This window comes from Lathamus discolor, chromosome 10, assembly GCF_037157495.1.
Source record: "Lathamus discolor isolate bLatDis1 chromosome 10, bLatDis1.hap1, whole genome shotgun sequence".
Taxonomy (NCBI): domain Eukaryota; kingdom Metazoa; phylum Chordata; class Aves; order Psittaciformes; family Psittacidae; genus Lathamus; species Lathamus discolor.
Window position 1 is genome coordinate 17238869 of NC_088893.1, and position 22067 is coordinate 17260935.

The window sequence follows — 22067 nt, forward strand, 5'->3', positions numbered from 1 at the left end:
GATTCTCAATCTAACTTTGCATGGAGTTAGGGAACAGATTCATGCACAGATGTGAAGGCTAGAATTATCCATCAGAACATCTAGTCTCACGGTCTACGTATTGGTATGAGAACATGCAGGAATAGTGATTTAGATAATCTTCTATAACTTTCCATGTCCATTTTGTATTATAGAGAAGGTGCACAATTTAGTTGCACTCTCTAAAAATGTAAGTGTAATTTCCAATTGAATTAATCTGGGTTTACTTCTGGCAGTTGCTTTTCTAATTTTCCTCTGTGAGATTAAAGATGCTTTAGCAGTCAGAGTTTTCTTTAGCATCAAGGAATTTATACTGCCCAATCCATCACCTTCCAATTTGCTTTTTTATAAACTAAACCTATCAAACAGTTTAAGTAGAAGGTGGCTGCGATGGCACTTTCCCTAACAGCTGCGCTATAAATCTGGCAGAAAGATGATGATCACAAGGGACAGATTCCTACTGGAGAGGAACACACAAACAAGCCAAGTAGAAACAAAATTCAGGCACTTCATATCATGGTCCCAGCTAGTTCCTAATTTGTTTAAGGTGATTTGCATGTATGGGAAATACCACTTGCTATACAAGTAAATAGATTACAATCCACAAACCAGAGCTATTAATGTTAAAGGAGTAGTAATAGAAAAAAAACATCAGTTTGTAATGCATGAGGGATATGTGCTATGTATCAGTGACCGTGTTCCACAAAGCCGGCAATTTGAGGGTATCTGAAGGCAGAGATTGTCCAGTGTTCGCTGCTCTTTTATCAGCACTCTTTCCATTCAACTGATCCTCACAGGCTTCATATGGTTTCTGGACTGAGGACATTCTCAGGCAGCCTCCAGCTGTATCCAGAGTAGACCAATATGTAGGACAGCATATCCACCCATTTGCTTGCCCTTGGCATGTGGAATGCGTCCCTCAAGACGGCCATTGACCAAACCTGACTGGTTTTCCCATCAAGTGCTCTGCACTGATGCCTTTATGCCAGGAAAATAGGAATTGTGCTCACTTTATGACATCTAGTTTATAGACAGCTTCTGGTGCTAAAAATGTCTAATTGTTGTTCAATTGTACCTTTGTTCAAACCACTAAGAGGAAATTCTGTGGAAGAGAGGGGATGTACAGACCACATTACCTGCATTACCTGCACAGCCTGTCTTCTACTGAACTGTACGAACTGTGCCAGTCAGGAGCTGACCAGGACTCTTCAGACAGGAGCAGCTGGGCACAGAAATTTCAATCACAGCACTGCTGTTCAGAGTCAGGTTTAAGCATCAGAGTTATTCTTTGTCATATCAATGATTCATTTGTAGCACCAAAAAAAGTCAGCCCTCTGTATAGCAAAGATTTTTTACCTTCCTTTCTCTTATTTAATTTGATCCAGGAGACCATACTATCTCAAACCGCACAAATCAAAGCACATAAGCTAAATCATCACTAGCATTGAGTGATTCAGGGAGAGAAGTATACACACTGAACACACATAAATCATACAGGAGCGATATTGTGCAGGCAAAAGGAATGATTTTAGGCATGCACAATACTTCTAAAGTTCAAAATGTAATTTATAGATGCTAAACAGTGTCTGGTAATCCTCATGCTTTGTTTTATTTTTCCTATATCTACTGGCATGCTGTGTAAAGGAATTCTTCTCTAATAAAATGCCATAATTTAATGCACTAATGGCAATGCTGATTCAATTTTCTGCTTCCATAGGTATTTTCTAAATCTATATTTTACATAAAAAAAATCATTGGCCCTAGGTGTAAAAATTTGTACTTCTAATCATCAATGCAGCCAGAATGAATGGTCCAGGGCTAGCTGTCACGTGATAAACTGATCAATCACACCCTATCTGCACTATCCACCATAATACAGCCATCCACTAGTAAAAACATTAGCATTAAGAAAAAGAGATCTCTTGGTTCTGAGCATGGATTAAAGATGAACAAGATGAAAGCAATGAAGGTGAAATGATTTCAAACAAAAAGCACCATTTGTTTCAAACTGAAAACTGGAGATTCTGGTGAAGAGCACGAGGAATGCAAACACTGGGTTGGGTTATTTATGGAAGACACAACCCTTGGAAAACCCCAAAGTTCAGGAAAGAAATGCCCAAGCTCTCGTTTGTTTTACATGCAAAAAAGTTTATATTGAAGAAAGATCAAACTTATTTTGTTCAAATGCATGCACTGGGACAAGCACATTCCATTAGACTTATACTCTTTATGTGCCTGAGTAATTACTAGCCCAGTTTAGAAAAACCTTCCCACATTTCATGCCTGGAGCTTTATAGCAGGTGCACACATGAAATCATATCTCAGCTCTTTGCACACTCAAAGCACATAAACCAAGGAGGAATTACTGAAGAGGAATGACAAATCAACAGTACACACCCATGCTCGCAGTCAGGAGCTGGGTTTGGCATCATAGACCTTTGGAAAGATGTTTAAAGAATCTCAGGTGCATGGCAAAATCTTGATTCTGGCAATTCTGCCAACTCCATAATGCCAGCAGTCAACAAGTCTAAGGGGATGGAACAGATTACAGCCCTCTTCAGACCCGTAACACATCGAGTCACACATAGGGTGAAAAAGAGAGGGAAGAAGAATGTTATAGATGTAGTTTATCTGCCCTGGTCATAGCCTACATTTGTTACAGTCCCAGCTGCATATGCAAGTTTTACTGCTGAACTGCAAATTAAGATCTTAACACACACACACACACACACACACACTCCAGTATCCAGGTGCACCAGCAGTTAAGGAACTGGGAACCATAAAGCATCTGGCATGGTCCCTGGAAAGCATATCAGCAACTCTTCATGATAGGAACCGTGTTACCACTTTTATATCTTGGGAGGATGTGACAAGAATCTCTCATCTCTCATACTATCTAGTTTAACTGGAAAGAGCAGAATGTAAAAGTGCCATTTCAAATCCTACTGTATATTATTCTTGCTCCTCTGATCCTGCCTATTTGCAATCCCAGCACCATGCCCACGTATGCATAGACTGTTCCACACAGAAACACACAGACACATTATGGTTTAACCCAGCGGGCAGCTAAACACCATGCAGCTGCTTGCTTGCTTCCCCTGCAGTGGGATGGGCGAGAGAATTGGGAATAAGAGTCGAATTCATGGGTGGAGATAATGACAGCTTCATAGGACAGAAAGGGAAGGGAAAACAATGATGATGATGGCAATAGAAGAATTAGAATATGCAAACCAAGTGATACACAATGCAATTGCTCACCACCCACCAAATGATGCCTAGTCAGTTCCCAAGCAGCAGCCCCCAGCCAGCTTTCCCCCTAGTTTATATACTGATCACGTCATTATATAGTACGGAATATCCTTTGTGTCAGTCTGGCTGTGCCCCCTCCCAGCTTCTTTGGCCCCCCAGCCTCCCTGCTGGGTGGTGAAGAGCAGAAAAGGCATCAACTCTGTGTAAGCACTGCTCACTAGTAACCAAAACATCAGTGCGTTAACAATGTTATTCTTATCCTAAATCCAAACCACAGCACTGTACCAGTAACCAGGAAGCAAATTAACTCTATCCCAGCCGAAACCAGTACACATGTACATAGGTATACCACCACACACAGAAGATGAGCTTCTAGTTCCTAACAACTTGGTTGCTTGGCATCTGCTGTCATGGGTTTGAAATGAACTGTTTTGACCAGTTTGAGAGAGGCTACTAAAGCTAGCACATCATCTACCTGCAAGGAAGAACTAACAGATCTGTGATTAAGATGACAGTTCTGTAGGGAAACATAACAACAAGCCTTCATATAAAGAAAAGGCCACCAAATTTAAGGTTGCACCCAACTGTTTGTCACTTCAATAGCACACAACACAAGTTCTCAATTCAAAGGTCTGAACCGCAAAAAGGGAAGTTCAGGTTACAAATTTCTAATGGTTAAGAATCCCTGGGTAGAGTACCAGAATAAATTGCTGGGAAGGCTGTGTCTTGCATGCAGGTCTTTAAGAACACAGTGAAGAAGCGTCAGGAATGATGCAGATATGGCTGATGCTGCCTTAGGGGAAACGGTGGATTAGCCAATTCCTTGAGAGTCTCTTGAGATAACATCACCCCGTGTCACTTCCAGAGCTTTGCAAGTTCTGTGTACTGAGGAAGTGATGCACTAATTATTTACGCGAAGAGTCTGATAGGATGATATATCTACTAAACTAAGATTTTGCTGGATTTATAGTTTGTTCCCTGCCATTTTCATCTCTAGCAGATGAGGTGTGAAATTGCTTCAGTAGAAGGACGCAGCACATAACAGCATCAGACAGCAGTTAGAAGAACAGAACTAAGACTGTCAGACTTTGGGATCATGCTGAGCTCATCGCTACTTCTGGATCTAGAGATTCTTTATGGAGTATTTGCTAGAAAACTGTGGAATTCAGAGATCTGGTCACATGCTCATTTTTTAGTGGATGGACTACTGATGTTTTTTCAGGCTCTTCTGTGAACTCATCCCACAGGAAACAGCACTGAACAGCAAACCTACAAAATGGGACTCATGCATAATCCTTCTCCTTTATGTGTTTTATCTACCTTGAAACTTCTTTCAAATCCATGGCCTTATAATTCATAAGCATTTGAAAAATAACACCAGATACCTCAGAGAACATCAGCTTATTCCCAAATCTGCTAAAATAAATATGCCCATACACATACAAGAGACATGACAAGGCCACTGGGATACTGGTCACTACCCAGAAGGACTCCAGCAGAATTGATGGAGTGATTTGAGGCACTGCTGTGACTATTGTGTTAAGGGAGGGCAAGAGATAAGAAGGTGGCTTCCTAATCCCTCAAAGGTTTTAGATATTTCTACCAACATTATCAGCATCTGGAGGAGAAGTGGGCTAAATCCATAAGCCAAGATAAGCAATTCACTTAAGTTTTAAATGGAGAAACTAATTTGGCCCAAATTTGCTCACGTATTCCCATAATATATGATGTCTTTATGGATAGGAAAATGCAGCGATACAAATGCCCAATGGCCAGGTTCACATCAGAATGATTGAAAAAGAGAAATACCCAATAAGCAAGCATTTTCCATCCAAGTAATGCAAATCTAAGCTAAATTTAAATCACTGTAACTTCACCAAGGAGCCTGCACATAACTGAGGGCTGAATTTGACATTGATGCAATTCTGCCTTTGTGTTCTGCCTCTTCGTAATCCATTCTAAATCTATTTGTCATACACGTCTTCCAGCTTTATAAGCTTAAAGGAATTTTTAGTAGTTCTTCTGCTCTCCCCAAACTAAAAAGAAGATGCAAAGGAATGAATGAATTAAGATTTAATGCCCAACTTTAATTGCCAAGACAGGGCAATTATATTACAATTCATTAAAATAAAATCCATTTGCCACACATATCCTCACCCTAGGCTCTTTATGTTAAAGCCACGTCACGTAAATTCACACCAATCAATGGAAAATGAACGTTACTACTGATTTTTATTAAAATGCTGCTTAATTCACATCTACCATAATTGAACTACAAGAGAAAACATTGTTATTAGCTCCCTACTACAGACTGTACAAAGATTTTAATGAACTTTTTCATTTAGTCAGCATGCCAAAAATTAATTTCTCATACTAAGAGTTCTTATCACTGAGGAAATTGCCTGTGTATAAAAAGACCTCTTTTAATTATTCAGGGTCTTAAAAAAGTATGCTTGTGAATCTGTCAAACTTCGATAATTTCCATTTGAAACAGCTTATTGTGCCAAGGTACTGGACAAACACATGGAGATACCAAAAGAGAATTTAATGTAGACATCCCCCAAATTAATAAAATTTAATAAGAAAAAACTCTGCTCCAGACATACCTTTAAATCTTCTCTTCTTGGCCTCTCCACTGCACAGAAAGAAATAATTCCATCTTACACTACCTTGCTCCAGCAACCTGCTGAAACCTCATCCTGTTCACAATTTCATTGAATACTAAGTAGAAGGGAGATAAAAACTTCACATCTTAAGGTCTGGAGAGCCTGGATTCAATATGTTAATTCAAAACAATAATTTTTAATTTAAAAGCTGCATAGAGATCGCAGAATTCCAGTTCTTTCAGAAAAGCAAGCAAAAAGACTTGTTTCTCTTTGCTAGATTGAGAGAAAAGACAGCATATTAATGGACAGATAAAAATCAGCTACGCCAAAGGGCTGCTATACAGAAAATTCATTATTAAACTATGGGATTTCCCTCCCCCCCAAGTGTTAAACATCATCTGCTGCATACTGTATTTCTACTTCTCTCAACTCTTCATTCCTTATCTCTTCCCAACTCAAAGGAAAACAGTGAAAGTGACACTATAAAAAACTTCCAGCTCCCTCAGCCTTCATCCCAGCCCATCTTTCTCCTCCCATTATCTGGTGCTTTGCCACATTCTTAGCTGGGTGTTCTTCAAATACTCTAGCCTTCACAAAGATGATACAAAAGCTTAGAGGCGTGTGTTCTGGGAGAATCCTGCTGGTGAAGGACATTCTTCATGGCTATTTAATGTCACACATTTCCTACAAGTTCTCTTCTTTATTTGAAAGCCTATCAGATTTTTTGTTCTTTAACATTACAGAAAACATGGATAAAGCAATTTCCGAGTATCTTGTGTCACTGTAAAACTGAGTTCTGTCTCATTGGTACAGCTGTTGGTGCAAACCTGTCAACTTCAGCCGACTTGTTTCAGTAGACCACGTATGACCCATCTCTTGCTCCACACAACAGAATGAACTTTGAACAGCTTTTTGTGCCCCAAGAAGCTATATAGGCAGCCTGCTGATCAACAAGAAGTGTAAATGTGTTCAGAAGTGCCCTGAACAAGCACACTGTGGGCACCAGCAATGGCACCAGCAAGTCAGTAAATGGACCAGTCGCTAAGGACAGTCCCATCCTATAACTAAGGGAACCAAAGAATTTGGAAGAAGACTAAGAGGGAAGAGACTCTAGAGGGAAGCCAGAAGAAAGGTGAATGAATGAAACTGAAAAGAATCAAGGACCCTGCACAAAGACTACCACTATGAGTCCACCCAACTCTTCTGGACCACAGCATCCCTCCTGCAAAAGGAGTAGGTCATGTAATGAACTACAACAATAACCCACCCAACTTCTCTCCTGGACTACCCTATCTCTTCCACAAGTCATGGAAGTAGTTTCAAGCATAAGATTCACTCAATTTAAGCTTCAAAAACTGGAGAGGATCCTCATAAATTTAACAATCATTGTGCTTCTGACCTCTTCTCTTGGGAAGTTGAGATCGCAGTGTCTAGAAGAGGTCCTTGTATGCATTTTGCTCTCCTGGGCAGGATCTGTGCTATGTCTGGTTCCATCTATCTTTAGCCTTCTGAAAGTTAATTAGTCTTAGTTAGACCTCAAAGTGGCTTCCCTAATCTGAATCATTTATTTCAGTGTCTGCTACAAAAACAAGTTGACAACTACCTCAGGCTAGACATCTGGCTTTAGAATAACTGCAGATGAGATGAAGTTAGGCAACTATGTTCTCTTTAAAATTGCAGCCTGTGAAAAGGAATTTATTTACTGGATCATTACAAAACCAATATATATCACTTGAGTGCATTCCTCTTGGGCTCAAGCTCTCTGCTCCTACTAGATGGGTGGCCTCTCTCTCTTCTTTCATCTCAAACCTTTATATTTTTCCAATTTGAAAAATGCAGTGACTGACTGATACAAACAGACCTATTTCCAAAATCATATCAACAACTCCATCTGTCAAAAAATTCATCTTCAATGCAATTTCAAGAGCAGAGCTATCCGCACTAGGTGTTTGCAATAGTTCCATACATCAAACACGCTACGCAGAAATGCACCACATAGCACTAACAGGGAATACAACTTCCTATACAAAGTCAATGGAGAGCAAATATAAAGAAGAAAGCAAAAATCAAGATGATAAGAAACAGATAAGAAGATAAGAGCAAAGAGAAGGAAGATAAAATGTTTTGTGGGTGGTGAACACCAGCTGAAACTGATTTTTCCTTCAAGTTGCAGTATACTTAATTTATTTATAAGCACTGGAAAAAAAAAGTTATTTGCAGAGTCCTGTGTAGGAAAATACACTGGAAGTGCCACTTATTGAAAAAGCAGCTCAGAAGGAGAAACAAAGAACATGGGGACCTATAAGGATGCTGGGGAGGGACTCTTCATTAGGGACTGTAGTGACAGGACAAGGGGTAACGGGTTAAAACTTAAACAGGGGAAGTTTAGATTGAATATAAGGAGGAAATTCTTTACTGTGAGGGTGGTGAGGCACTGGAATGGGTTGCCCAGGGAGGTTGTGAGTGCTCCATCACTGGTGGTGCTCAAGGGCAGCCTGGACAGAGCCTTGGGTGACATGGTTTAGTGTGAGGTGTCCCTGCCCATGGCAGGGGGGTTGGAAGTTGATGATCCTTTCCAACCCAAACCATTCTATGAGTCTATAAAAATGTTCACCTAAATATCAAGTCACGTTTCTTGCAGCAAAATGGTGATGAAGCTGGGAGCAGTTAGGTATGAGAACAACTAAGTACAGCCTATACTCAGCACATAGCAACGACATATTTAGGAGTTCTACTGAGGAAGTATCCAAAGATGAAAACTAATAACTCATGATCTTTATGGTCTAAAAGATCAAGACCTATGTATTAATGTTTCTGATGCTGGATCATCCACATTAAGGTCCTGCTGGTATTCTTCAAATAGGCTTGTGCTTTTCATGGCCTTACTAGAAGATGGCTTTGCAAGGTTTGATTTGGATACTTCATATGGTTTGACCTGTGTAAAAGCTGTCAGCTCAGCTGGACACTCAGATAGATTGGATGTTCTCTTACCATGCTAGCTGTAGAGGATGAAGGGTTGGTGAAAGAAAAAAAGAGAAAAACCCAAACCAAATCCAAACCAAAAGGAAAGAAAGGTGAAATTGCTGAAAAACTTTCAAGCGCTATCATGGATGTCAGGTTTTAGGCAATACTCATGCAAATGTGCAATTTGAAGGCCTAGAAGAAGTAGTCTGAATCTTGATGTACATACGTGCAGAAGGACCAGACAACCTCAGTACTGCTGGAGATAGGCACTTTTTCTAACCATGATTTTTTATGTCAGCAACCTGAGAATCTCCCAAGATTTCATAAAACCCCTCACATAATTAAGCAGCTTTTTCAACCACTCAAAGCTACTGAGCTTACTGAAGTAAGCAATGTGGAAGAAAGTTAAGACAGACAACCTGGAGGATGAATAAAAGCCTTTGGCTTTTGGTTGTATAAATGGCTATTAGCTGGATATTCACTGTGGTTATTCACCACCATGAAGGGGTGCTGAGAAGCTTCAATTTAAAAAGAGCACTGCTACTTGAAAAAGTAGATGAAAATACAATGCCTTTCTAAGGGCATAGTGCAGACAATCACTTGTACCACTTGTATGTCAGGCAAATTGTAGAGAAACCCAGAGGGAGGGAGGCATTGGCACTTACAGAAGAATGGACATTTTTCAGTTCTGCCATTAATGTCAAGGATGCAAGGTGATGATGACTGATGAAATCAAAGGTGGAAATGTTGCTTACAGAAGAAGTACATCACTATTGCACTATGTTCTCCTTTGAGACAGATAAATATAATCCTGATTTTGAAGATAAACAAGTCCTATGGGTTAGAGTGAATTCACTGCAACTATAAAAACTATTAGTGCTAGAGTTCAGAACAGAATTAACAGTTCATGGCTACTTTTTTTTAGCTGACACCGATTCCTTAGGTAGCTTTATAGTCTATTAAGAGAGAAGCAGAAACATTTTTCTTACGTATCTATTTAACACTATGGAAATCAGGGGCTTTTCCCTTCTGCTCTGCAGACTTCTGCAGCCTGTGTCAGCGACTTTTCATTGCTTGGTTTTAAACATGAAAGGTCATTACAAAGGTCTCCACTGAACAGAGAAACAGGTTTAGATGCTGGAGCCTTCATAGCAAAGACACATTTACTCTTAGAGCCTACTACATACATTTTCTCTTTTCTTTTTTAAAGCCCAGCAATTAAAGGCAAAGAGGAACTCCATCAACACACTGATGTAACACATTAAAATAATTACAATAATCCTTACTTACACTGCATTAAAGATTGCTGTAATGTGCAATGATCCCTAGAATTGCTTATCTGTACATCCATCTATCAGAGAGCTCTGTTTATCTGTTAAGGACAAGACTGCAAGTAAGGGACTAAATTATTTAATTGCTAATCTTATAAATTAAAGCTATCCCAGGAACAGAGCATACTCATAGTACAGATTTGATCCTACTGTCTTGCCTTGTGGTTTAGCAAACATAATAGTTCCAGATTTTGGGGCAGCACTTGATCTGTATGCATCCCTCTCAAAAAGGGCAGTGCATGAACGCACACATCTAAGGCAACAATGCTGTTTACTAATCTTCCCTAGATAAAACAGATCAAAATCAAATCCTTAAGCAGAGGTTTTAAGGAGAAAAATGGAAGTCAAATTCTGGTCTTCAGATGCGGCTTTCCTGTCCCTACACTTTAAAGACAATGTATGTAAAGCTGACAAAACCTTTAAGGAAAGCTGCTGGGCAATAGCTGACAGTACGGACACACATCAATGGCAAGGTGCACTGACTGGCAGCGTTCAAGGTCAGGTTGGACGTAGCCTTGGGTGAGATGGTTTAGTGTGAGGTGTCCCTGCCCATGGCAGGGGGGATGGAACTGGATGATCTTAAGGTCCTTTCCAATCCTGACTATTCTATGATTCTATGATATACTGTGACCAGAGAACAGAGACGAAAACCAGAACATGATGAAATGACTAAATGATGCTCACCAAACTGATATTAATTTTCAACATACTATGCTCAGAGAACTTTCTAGTGCAGGACACCTCCAAATTATGTATGAAAACTTTCTTTATTCAGCGTGCTGTGTATTGCTTGTCACCACTGTAGCTTAACATTCCAAATGACCAAAGACTTCATGGCTAGAATGCAAGCAACCAGATTAGAGCAGAAATAGTATTTTATGCAAATATGTTTAATCTGAAGCAGTAAGAACAAGAAGAAAAATAGCTGTGATCCAATTAGTGTTTTGATGACCTGGGCAATTAGGTTTATAGCAGAAAGAGATTTAATTCCTAAATACACATGCATTGTCATGCTTTATCTAATGACTTGAAAGATAATAGTTGACTGACTTCATGAAAATCTTTAGGATTAGAGCGCGACCTTTATTCCTGCCTGGACAAAAAAACCCCACAAACATCCAAGTCCAAAACCATCCATAGGAAGTGCTTCTGACTCTATGTTAGAAAGCAAGATAGGGAATAGCAGTCAGAGGAAATGAGCTGCCTTTTGCTAGTCCCTGTTTATGTTCATGGAGGTTTGCAAGCCTGTTACAACCATGATTAGTACCTGTCTTGAGGTTTATGCACATAACACCCAACCAGTAAGAACCTGGATTTTTTCACGTGGTGCCAAAATGTCTGTTAAGGATACTGATACATTTTTTTTCCCTTCTTTGCTTTGACTGGAAATCTATTTTAAGAAATACCTTCTTCAGCATTTCCTCTGTGCTTTCCATGAAATTAGCTGCTTTCCATTAATCAAAATACTATCACAGAATCACAGTGCCAGAATGGCAATGCTGGGAAGGATGTTGATTCCATTCTCCTGCTCCACCTGTGACCAATGTGTCATTATCTGCAAGACATTTCTCCGTTATGTTTCAGAACACCTTCAAAGACAAAGCATCTACATCCTCTTAAAAATATCTCTCCCAACGCTTAACTATTGCTGTCATTACAAAGGCTAAAATTAATCTTCTTTGCCGTGATGTAAACAAATTGCTCCTTGTTGTCTCCACAATGGGCAGAGAACAATTCCTCCGCTTTGCAATTAATTTGATGTATTTGAAAACAGGATTTGTGGGTTGCTTTGTTTTGCTGCTTTGAGGTTTTTCTGTTGTTTTGTTTGTTTTCTCCCTGCAGCAGAGGTGCTTTTCTCCTTCAGTCTTCCTTCACAGAGTATATTTTCTCCAACTGTGATCATAGCTGTTACTTTTTTCTGGGTGCTTTCCATCTGATTCATACTATTCTAAAAGCCTGGGTCTCAAATCTGGACAATGTATTCCAGCCAAGGTCTCACTGGCGCTGACTGGAGCCGAAGGATTACTCATAGTTACACATGCCAGAGCAACATTTGCCTTTTTTTTGCAGCAGAATGACATTATTGACTCATGTTCTGTTTGTAATCCATTGTAATCCCCCACCATTTTTCTCTGAATTTTATTATCAGTTGTTTTCCATCCTGTTTTGTGCAGATGATTATTCTTAAGAACTTTGCATCTGCCCACACTGAACTTTATCCTTTGTATTCAGACCATTTCTTGAATTTCTTGAAGTAACTGTGAATTTTATTGTTGTGCTGCATTTAATCAGTCTACTAAGTTCAACATCTACAATTAAATGAAATGGTGAATACTACTGTACTCAAAATAGATGCAGAAGAACCTATGCAATTTATCCTACCAGCCTGACATAGAATCATTGACAGCAACTACCAGGATGCAGCTTACCAACTGATCTTGTATCCACTGCATAATTATTTCTTTTAGACAATATTTCTTTAACTTGCTTATAAGAGTAATGTAAACCAATGTCAAAAGCCTTATTAAAGTCAAGATACATGATACTGCAAGCTTATCCCTGAGTCTCAAAGCCTTTAAATGTCACAGAAGAAAATTAGTTTGACATCCATACCAGCTTTATTCATCCTCCTGTCTTCTCAATGCTAACAAATGTTTGCTTTAGTATTTTATTCTAGTACTATTTTCTTTCCTTTTGTTCAGGGTTTCAGGTTCAACTCATGGGATATCATTTCCTATTTTCTTCCTTTCTCTGACTTTAAAAATACAGATGCTGCTTGTCCTGTCCAGTCTTCTGCAATTTCATAAACTAAGATAACTTTTAGTATCTTTACAATTCTTTCAGCCAATTCATGTAAACCTTAAGCAATTCCAGTTGATTTGCAAACATCATAATTTACTCAAGCCTGTTCTTTCCCTAATTTAGAATCTTATACTTCAGCTGGAGATATTAACTACGATAGCTACGTGGTCACAGCTGACCTTTTAAGTGAAAGCCAAAGCAAAGGCAGGTAACAACGTTCTGGCCTTCTCAGCAATGCCATTTCTGTAAGAGCCTCTCTCCACCAAGCAGTGAGCCATCATTTTTCTTGAATCTTTTCTTCCTTTTAACACACTATAAAGAATTGTTATTCTTAAATCCTTGGCCAAACATCTCATTTTATACTTGGCTTTCTGAGTTCAGGGCTAGCATGTGTGCTCACTGAAGAGTTCAGCCTAGTTGTACTTTATGCAACGTCTTGCCACTGCAGTCATGAAGAGCCTTGTCATTAACCAAGTTCTTGGCTTTTGGATAATTTGTGTTTGTGCCTTCTATATTGAGGAAATGCCAATTACCTTGGTTCTTCTTCCTCTCATTTCTGTCTTACGTGATTTTAAATTAACTTGTCTTTATTTTGATGTTCTCTTCCTCAAAATTCTGCCGTTTACCTTTTTATGCCCATTGTCACTCTGCCTTCTACTCTTAATTCTCCACAAGAGTTCCTGTTTTTCCTTTAGAATGAAATGACAGTCTGTAATCACCTATTAACTCACAAGCATATAAATATATTTAAATGTTGTGTAAATTAATCTCTGACTGGCTAGTGATTTAAAACTCACTCTGACATGCACTATAAATCTACTGCTATACCATCCAGTATTTAAGTCAAACAATATTTCAAAGCTGGAGACTTAGTCCCAATTTGGTTTGACCTTGTTAAACCAGAGCACAAACCAAAGCAGCTAGTTTGAATAAGACCGTGGGGGTTCTCTTGCAACAAATAGGAAAGAAGCTTTGCAGGCATGGGGTGTTTTTTCCCCCAAACACCTTTTTTTTAAAGGTATAGGTAGGTTTCCAAAAATAGTTCCTATATACCAAGCAAAAGGAAGGAGGCCCCTGCTCTCTATGTGATGTCAATAAGAGCAGGGTAAGGCCCCGTGGTATTGCCAAAAAAGTATTTACTTCAATGGGAGCCAGATGAGCATTGGGAAGCATGGATTTCGCTTTGAAAATCATGTCTGCTTCAGAACCAATAAAATTAGAGATATTAAAGCAAAGCCAGCACCATTATTGACAAAACTAACAAGTGCTCCCCAAGTGCTAATAAAATTCCAGACATGCAACCTATCGATCACTGTCTCAATTCAAAGCACATCTGCCATACACAATCACAGACAAGGCCCCCATCTCTGTCACTTCTGATGCCGTATTTAATGACAAAATTGGCTGCTTACAAGCTTATAAGGAATTTAATATTGTGCCTCTAGCATATAGAGAACCACGTGCATCTTCTTGGAGGATATAAGCAGCCATATGTGCTAGAAATGCATTGATGGAAGATAGTGCATTTCACGTGCTGCATCTCAGCTAGTGTTTTCTGTTGATTCAGTTAGGATGCTTTTAAATTGTACTGATTTACTGAAGATTTACAAACATAATTCATGTGCAGTTGTCCTCTGAATAAGCCTCTAAAACTAATTCAACCACAGTCAAAAAATAAATTGCAAAATAAGTTACTCAATTGAAATCTGCCATCTGAGGCACGGTAATAGAAAACATTTATTATAAAACTAACATGTATTTGTGGCTGGAGATGTGTACGGTACTAAACAACTCTTGGAAATGAATTTATTCAGGCTTTTCTGAAAGAACATCTTAACTGGGCTAACAGAAAATTACATGTTCAAAACTAATGGCAGGTTCTATGATTTTCATCCTACATCACAGGCTTCCATTATCATCCTTTTTGTTTTGGAAGGCTTATGAATTTCAGGCAAACTTTACTCTGCACAGCTGCAGGAGGCCTAGATTTGCCTGTTAGATACTGGAAAGATATAGGTGCAATTCAGTGCAGAAGGAGAGGAAGCATGAATACTAATACATCCATCTCTAGATACAAAGCTTCAAATTTGACAAATCCACTTCCATGGGGCTGCTGGACTGTGAAAGTCGAGGATATGCTATGCTGGAGGCCACAATGCACTCAAAAGCAGTGTTTCCTCTTCAAAAGTGAGGGTATTTTGCCCGTTCAGACTTTTATTAGTGCTCAAGGGGAATTCTTTGAAATGATAGAGAGTTCGTGTCTGCAATTAATAATGATAGCAGAGTCTACAGCAGCATGTCTGACACTGAAGTCAGTCATTGATAGGTTCAATTCAGGCAGATGAAGGTTTCCACAGAGTACAGTGGAAGAACGATTTGGGAATATTTTTATTCCCTGCCCAGGGCAGACAATGAAAGCCCTGAGCAGTAATATCCCTGTCCAGATTTCCCACTTACTGGGGAAGAGGGCTGGGAGTAAAGACAGCGAAAATAAAGACAAAGGCTGAAAGACAAGGGGGAAAGTTCAGACTATCTCTACAGTCTTCTTAATAATAATGGCAGCTCAATGCTCTAAACATTTTTGGATTTGGAGCTTATGTATCTGCAATACAAGTGCACCCCGTTAACTTCCACAGCTCCTTTGTTCTGGGCAATGGTGCTTTACAAAAAGCCATGGGGCAAGCACATTGGACACCACCCTCGACTGCTTCCGGCAGCTTTAAACCTAACAAGGTGTACTCTTACTTGTGCAGCTTATCAGGAAAAGTAATAACATCTCTTTGTCCATAGAATAATTTAGCACAGCTACTGAGAGGTGGCTTTTAGCAGAAATTTTCAATAACTTAGACTCATTTTTTTAGTTAACAGTTTTCACTTATAATAATACATAGTCTGAGCGAGCCAATTTTCTGGCAAGTCTGAAGAGGTGCAAAATCTCAGACACATTTCATTATCATACCAAAATCTTTTACTTGAGAATGTTATGCTAAACTTTTTCCCTGATCCCCTCTTTTTCTTTCTCCCATGCAGATGGAGAAGACTCGGAAAGTATGTCAAGTTCGCTGTCAAGCTCCTTAAGAACTCTCAAATGACCTTGTCAGAAGAAAGATAAATCCTAACCCTTTGATTCATATTTTAAATTCCTGACTAACCTGCCCCTTCCACTCTGCTGCTTTGTGGCTTCTGGAGCTCTGACAGAATTGAGTTCAGTATTAATGACTAGCGATCATTTTCAGGCTATACGCTCTCCTGCCTTCTGCAGACCAAATGCCTCGTTAGCTTAGCTCTGCGGGTGAGATGCTCACCTTTGTATTGGTTTCTCCTGGGTTCAAGACGAATAAAAAGCTGGGCTTGTAGCTAGGCTAAAAATATATTCCCATCACTCAAATGCCTTCCAAGACGCAGCTGAATCATTCAAGTCGACTTCCCTTGAAAAGGCACGTTCTGCAAAGGTACCTCGTGTGACTCTGGGGGCGGTTTCACTGCAAATCATGAGCCAGTCTGCGTGATTATGTTGCTGTTGTTTTTTCAGTGCATAATTGAATAATTCAATCTGCTGAATAAAGCTAGCTTTATGCTAGAAAAGAATATAGAGATGGTTGGACCCAGCAGACTGTTCTATAGAAGATGCAAATAAAGTACGAACTTAAGGTAGAACTCTGCTGATTTTCAAAATCTTTGAGTACGGCTGGGTTTTAAATCTGTTAAACATACTGAATCCTCCAGCTGCCTTTGTAAGATCACTGCTGGCAGGTAGCAGCTACCCTCAGCTACTTCTAAACCCGGCCCCCAAGCTCCTTCATTGGGATTCTACAGTCTGGCTCCCATATAATGACTTCACAATTAGAATATTTAAACATGATTTTCAATTTAGAATTGAGAAATAGATTTTAAACACTAAGAACTTGTAAATCTGTCTCACAAGTGGATATTCACACAAGTTAGCCTTGGCTTAATGATGCTAGACCCTGATTTACTCAGACAACCCAGGGAGAGAGACAGCTGTCTGCTTTCATTCACCCACTGGAGAAGCTTTTTCTCTTCAATCACTGTAGGAAGAACCTTGGTGTTGTGAGGTTAAGATTTGCCTTTGGGATATCTCTCAGAATAACAGCTGTATGGTGAGAACAGAGCTCCTATGCATCTCAGGAACAAATCAGGGCTCCTTACTGCAGGATGTGCACAGGCTGCCTGGATACAAGAACCCAAAAGAACACAAAATAAAAACATTTCTATCTCCAAAATTATACAAGAGTACAGGGGGCAATTAAACACCACAAAGACAAAGGGAACAGCATGGAAAGAAAGGTGAGGGCAGGAAGAATGGAGAACTAAAGACTAAAGACATTAAATTTTCTTGCAGCTTGTACTGCATAAAAGATCAAGGACACATTCTTCTCACTGTTCATTTTTCCCTGCATGCAAAGTGCTGAAAATTAAATGTATGGTGGAAAACACCTGAAAAAGATAAAATAATCCTTCCTTCCTTCATCTCAGCACTTCCTATTTAAATAGTTCTCTCTATATATACACATCTATACAGCACATACACATTTATACACTTACATATATGTATATATAAACTAAGGATACATGTGAAGAATGACCTATTGGCCAAATACAATCCATTTATAAGATTTAAATGAGGCAAAAGCAGCACACAGAACTCTATGCAAGGCAAAGTATCTCAGCCAGACTGCATTGCCCAGTCTGCATTCTGCTTTCTTACAACAGACTTGGAGAAATTTTCCACCAAAAGAGAAATGATCCTTTATTTTGTAAAGAGACAGGAATCTTTAACAGATGCATGACTGTATCGCTTCAAGGTATCCACATGTGATTTCAGAATCTCTAACGATCTGTGATTTTGCCCAGAGTCAGACGTCTCAGGAACACAATGGACAAGACACTTTTAAAGCAGCTCTAAATCTGTTGGCAATACTTTTTTTCTTGCCAGGATTTACCTTTTTGTTTTTCCTCTTGGGAAGACAGAAGGGTTACAAGGCCTCTGAAAATGGTAGGAACATAAGTTCCATTTGAAGTCAATAGGATTTGTAATCCTAGATCCCTCAAATGCCTTTGAAAATCTCTGGTGATATATGCCTTGGCAAAAACATCACCTTTCCCTGTCCTTTGACACTGAAGCTCCATTTCCATAAAGACAGAGAATCTACACTTTCTCCTCTAACACATAAGCCTCCAATGCTATTCCTGTGAGCTACCTACACGCAATACAAAGAACATGTTTGGGAAGGAAATACAGAAACAGATTCAGTACAGTGAATTTTCAAAAGCACCTTCAGAGACTTCCAATGGGTATTTTCTTCCTAAACACTTAAGTAATTTTGAAGATTCAAATCTCTGATCAGCAAAGCTGCTTCCTTTTATGACTCCTGTTTGTAAAATAAATGATTGGCAGAGCTCAAATTGGAAGTGAATAAAGGAAGTATTGTGGTTTCATCTCCTCCACTGGTCTGTCATTTATCTGGTTACTCCTTAATTCATTTGTTCATGCCTTTCCTTCTCCTTAACTGATTGACTCTTTCTTCTCATTTGTGGTATGATTCATGAGTATAATTTCAAACTATTTGATTTCCAGATGCATAAAAACGTTTTGGTGTAACATGACTTGCCTTTTTTTAGGCAATTAAAAATTAGCTCGGTAATAATATTATTAGCTCAATAATTTGCTTAAGCAATTTTCTCACAGAAATACCTTTTCTGAATGTAAAATCCCAACAATTCCATATCCAGAGAGTCATTTCACATTCTGAAGGGCAAAAGAAATCTCACACTCTACTTGAATGCCACTTCATTTTGAACACGGGATTCAACAGAGGGGAGGACTGTGCAATAGACCTACAATAACTGAAATTCATTTGTATTGTAGTTACCATGTAATGATCATTCCTTTCTATATAACTTTCAGATAACATCTTTGAAAATCCTTACAAATTTCAGAGCAGATGTAGATTGAAATTTATAGAATACCATTTGGAATAACATTCTAGGACACTGGCGTTCTGCAATTTAAGAGGCATGGTGTTGAATAAAGAACCAAACCTAGTCAAATCCAGGATCCTAAAAATGCCTTAAGCACTGGAAAAAGTCCACAGTCTACCTGTGATGTTACAGCTGTAATATTCGCACCTCATATGTGTTCTCAAGCAGATGTATGAGCTTCACTGAACATTACAAATAGGAAAAATAAGCAACTGTTGAAAGCAAACAGAGAAGCTAACTGACCTGCACTTTTCTGGTGTGTGGTGTTATCCTCCACAAATCAAACAGCTGATAACTGCTTCCACCCAAGGAAAATATGTGCAAAATGTAATTTTTACCATTTGTCCTGGAAAAAGTACATTCTAGAAAGCTTGAAGAAATAAATAACGAAGTATAAGACCCAAGTGGCATCAGAGTGACAGATATAAAGCTAAAGTACAATATTCTGATTTTAAGACAAAACTATGGAATGCTATCAGCTTGCACTGCTTTCGTATGAGCCTTTCAGAGGACGGACTGCTGAGATCCTTTGCATACAGTGTTTCTTACTGACAAAACATAAAGTATCCAACACAACCCACCACGCCGAGCAACATCAGTGTTTCCAGCAATATTCATCTATGGTATTAAGAACAAATGTCTCTTACCACCCCCTCTGAAAAGCTTTTTGCAAGCTGTGAACTTCAAGCAGAGAAAGCTTGATAAGTTGCTATCTGAGATCTCTTTTGTCAACTGAAGTTCTTTCTCCTGGCATGGATGTTGTTTCCAGTGATATCCTGGTCACAACAATTGGAATGTTTATGAGTATTTTCCTATCCTTTGGTGGCTGGCCTGGAAATGATTGAATTACTGCCATAATGTAACAATTCACCACAATAAAGTGCAAAATGTCATTTGCAGAATCTATATCTGATCTATATCAGCAGCATATACACAACACCCCTTCCTTTCAAAAAACAGCCCTGAAATTCATACATCACAACTGGTTTCAGAGAATTAGCCCCTTGAATGTTAGGAAATGCATTAATTACATTTATGGCATTCCTTTAGGAAAGTTTTGACCATGAAAGGAGATGTATATGAAGATACCTGTTTTAAAGTGCATATGAGACCGATTTTCATAGTTACAGAAAATCTTTCTAAGCATATATATTATCACCGAACATAAACTGGAAGGGATGGGGATTAAAAAACTTGTCTGAAAAAATAGAGAGATGAGTCACACCTTTATACATAAATCACCTTGAGCTGTGACTAAATTGGGAAGGAGATGTAAGTACTAATATAGCTCTTCACTAATGCACGGGACAGACGAAGGAATAAAGGCATAAATTACACGGGGATATAACAAAATAGCAGAAGAGAGCCATAAAATATGTACCTTGATCGAAAGGCTTGTTTGGATTCCAGTTTCTGAAATAATCATCCTAAATGGGGAGAAAAGAAAAGGAAACTCAGGAAAAATAGAATAATTTTTTTCAATACTATATTAAATAATTAAAGTACAAATAAATCAACTCATCTTTTGATTCTTATGTATTTAGCCCAAATCAAAAGGTTGCGTCCTAGAAAGTAGTAAATACAGGCTAGAAATTGAAGAATAAAAAACCTCCTTGGATTCAGAACCATGAATTTTTCTTCTGAATTGTTTTTCAAACTGTGACCATTATTATGTGTTCTCTTCTATTATTTCATATCGATCTACAGCTTCTCATATCAAAGATAAGAACATATTGTTCAGATAACATAGCATAATCCATATCATCTTGGTGTGGCAAAAAGTCAAAGTAAATCCAAAAATACTTCCATTCATTTGGACACACGTAAATGACCCCATTGTGAATGTACAGGAACACAGCAATAATATCATAACCCTTACAAAGTACAGTAACATCCAGGAGCGCTTCCAGTGAACACTTCTGTCACTGTTCCCGTTATTAAGTTTTTAAAAGCTACTTAGATCTGATGTAAAGATATTATTCTGCTGTGAGTCTCGTGGTTCTGTTTTACATGAGTCTGACTGGACTTGAAAATGGATAAGGTAGGAACTGTCAGAGTGCCTGAGCAAAAGACTGTGTTGCAAACAAGTCTCTACAAAAAGAATGGAAAACTCTTCTGTGTGCTGGATCAATTTGTATTCTTTGTACTGAGCAAATATTTACCTGAAGGCAAAGTTCCCCCCACTCTGTGTGACAGAGGAATTTAAGCCCAACTGTTATATTTAGTTTCAGCATATTCCGTATCTCTCACTTGTGTCCTCTTTGAGAGGACGGGATAACAACAGAGCAATGTACTTGAAGTGAGGAAGCATGGAAGATTGATATGACTGTGAAATTTTTCTGCATATAATATTAATTTCCTTTTTAATATACCCAGTATTCTATATTTATTTCTTGAGGGCTGCCACTGAAGAGATGCCTTTATCAAGCTGTCCCTATTTACCTTTTTCCTGCCAGGACGGTAACTGAAAACCCAGCAGTGTAAGAGGCCTAAATTATTTCTTCCATAGGGCTTTCTTTACTATTTATCTCCAGTACACTGAATTTCACATGCTTTCATGCTATCCAGCCACCCTAACCTGGAGTATCTTGGAGACTTGGAAGCCAACATGTCATACTTTCTGGGGTCAGAATAGCCTGCAGAGCTGTTGGAGGAGAAGGGGGGACTCTCCATGCCCTTGCTGACCATCAGGAGATGCACCTCACGGCAGCGCATTCTCTCCTGAATGGTATGGACGTAATGAGAAGCAGGAAGTGCCAACACTTCCAGCACAGAGAAGCGTGGAATGTGCCATCCCGCTCCTCTCTGCTGCTCTAGGGGCAGGCGAGGATGGGCAAATGTTCCCTGTAATGAAGGGGCTGGATGTAATTCTGCATAAGGATCAGGAAGAAATGTATTTTCTTTCTCCAAGCATATTGATGCTCAGTGCCTATACTGACTTCATGGACAGTGACCATGTTCCACAATAAAAACAAAGATTATCTTTCCTCATTTATTTCAGATACATCAAAAGTATCAATACTTCTTCTTCAGAAACATGGGGTTTTGGCACCAGAAGTACAATCACAGACATGCCTTTGAGTTCCACAGCTTT

General features: G+C 39.0%; 1 protein-coding gene across 1 annotated transcript in view; it reads right to left on the reverse strand.

The window, feature by feature from the left end:
* Nucleotides 1–22067, reverse strand: part of SPOCK1 (SPARC (osteonectin), cwcv and kazal like domains proteoglycan 1) — a 288927-nt gene that overhangs the window by 176636 nt on the left and 90224 nt on the right. The window contains exon 3 of the mRNA XM_065690170.1: nucleotides 20355–20400. Coding sequence (XP_065546242.1) covers nucleotides 20355–20400 — 46 coding nt within the window. The remainder of the gene's footprint in view (nucleotides 1–20354; nucleotides 20401–22067) is intronic.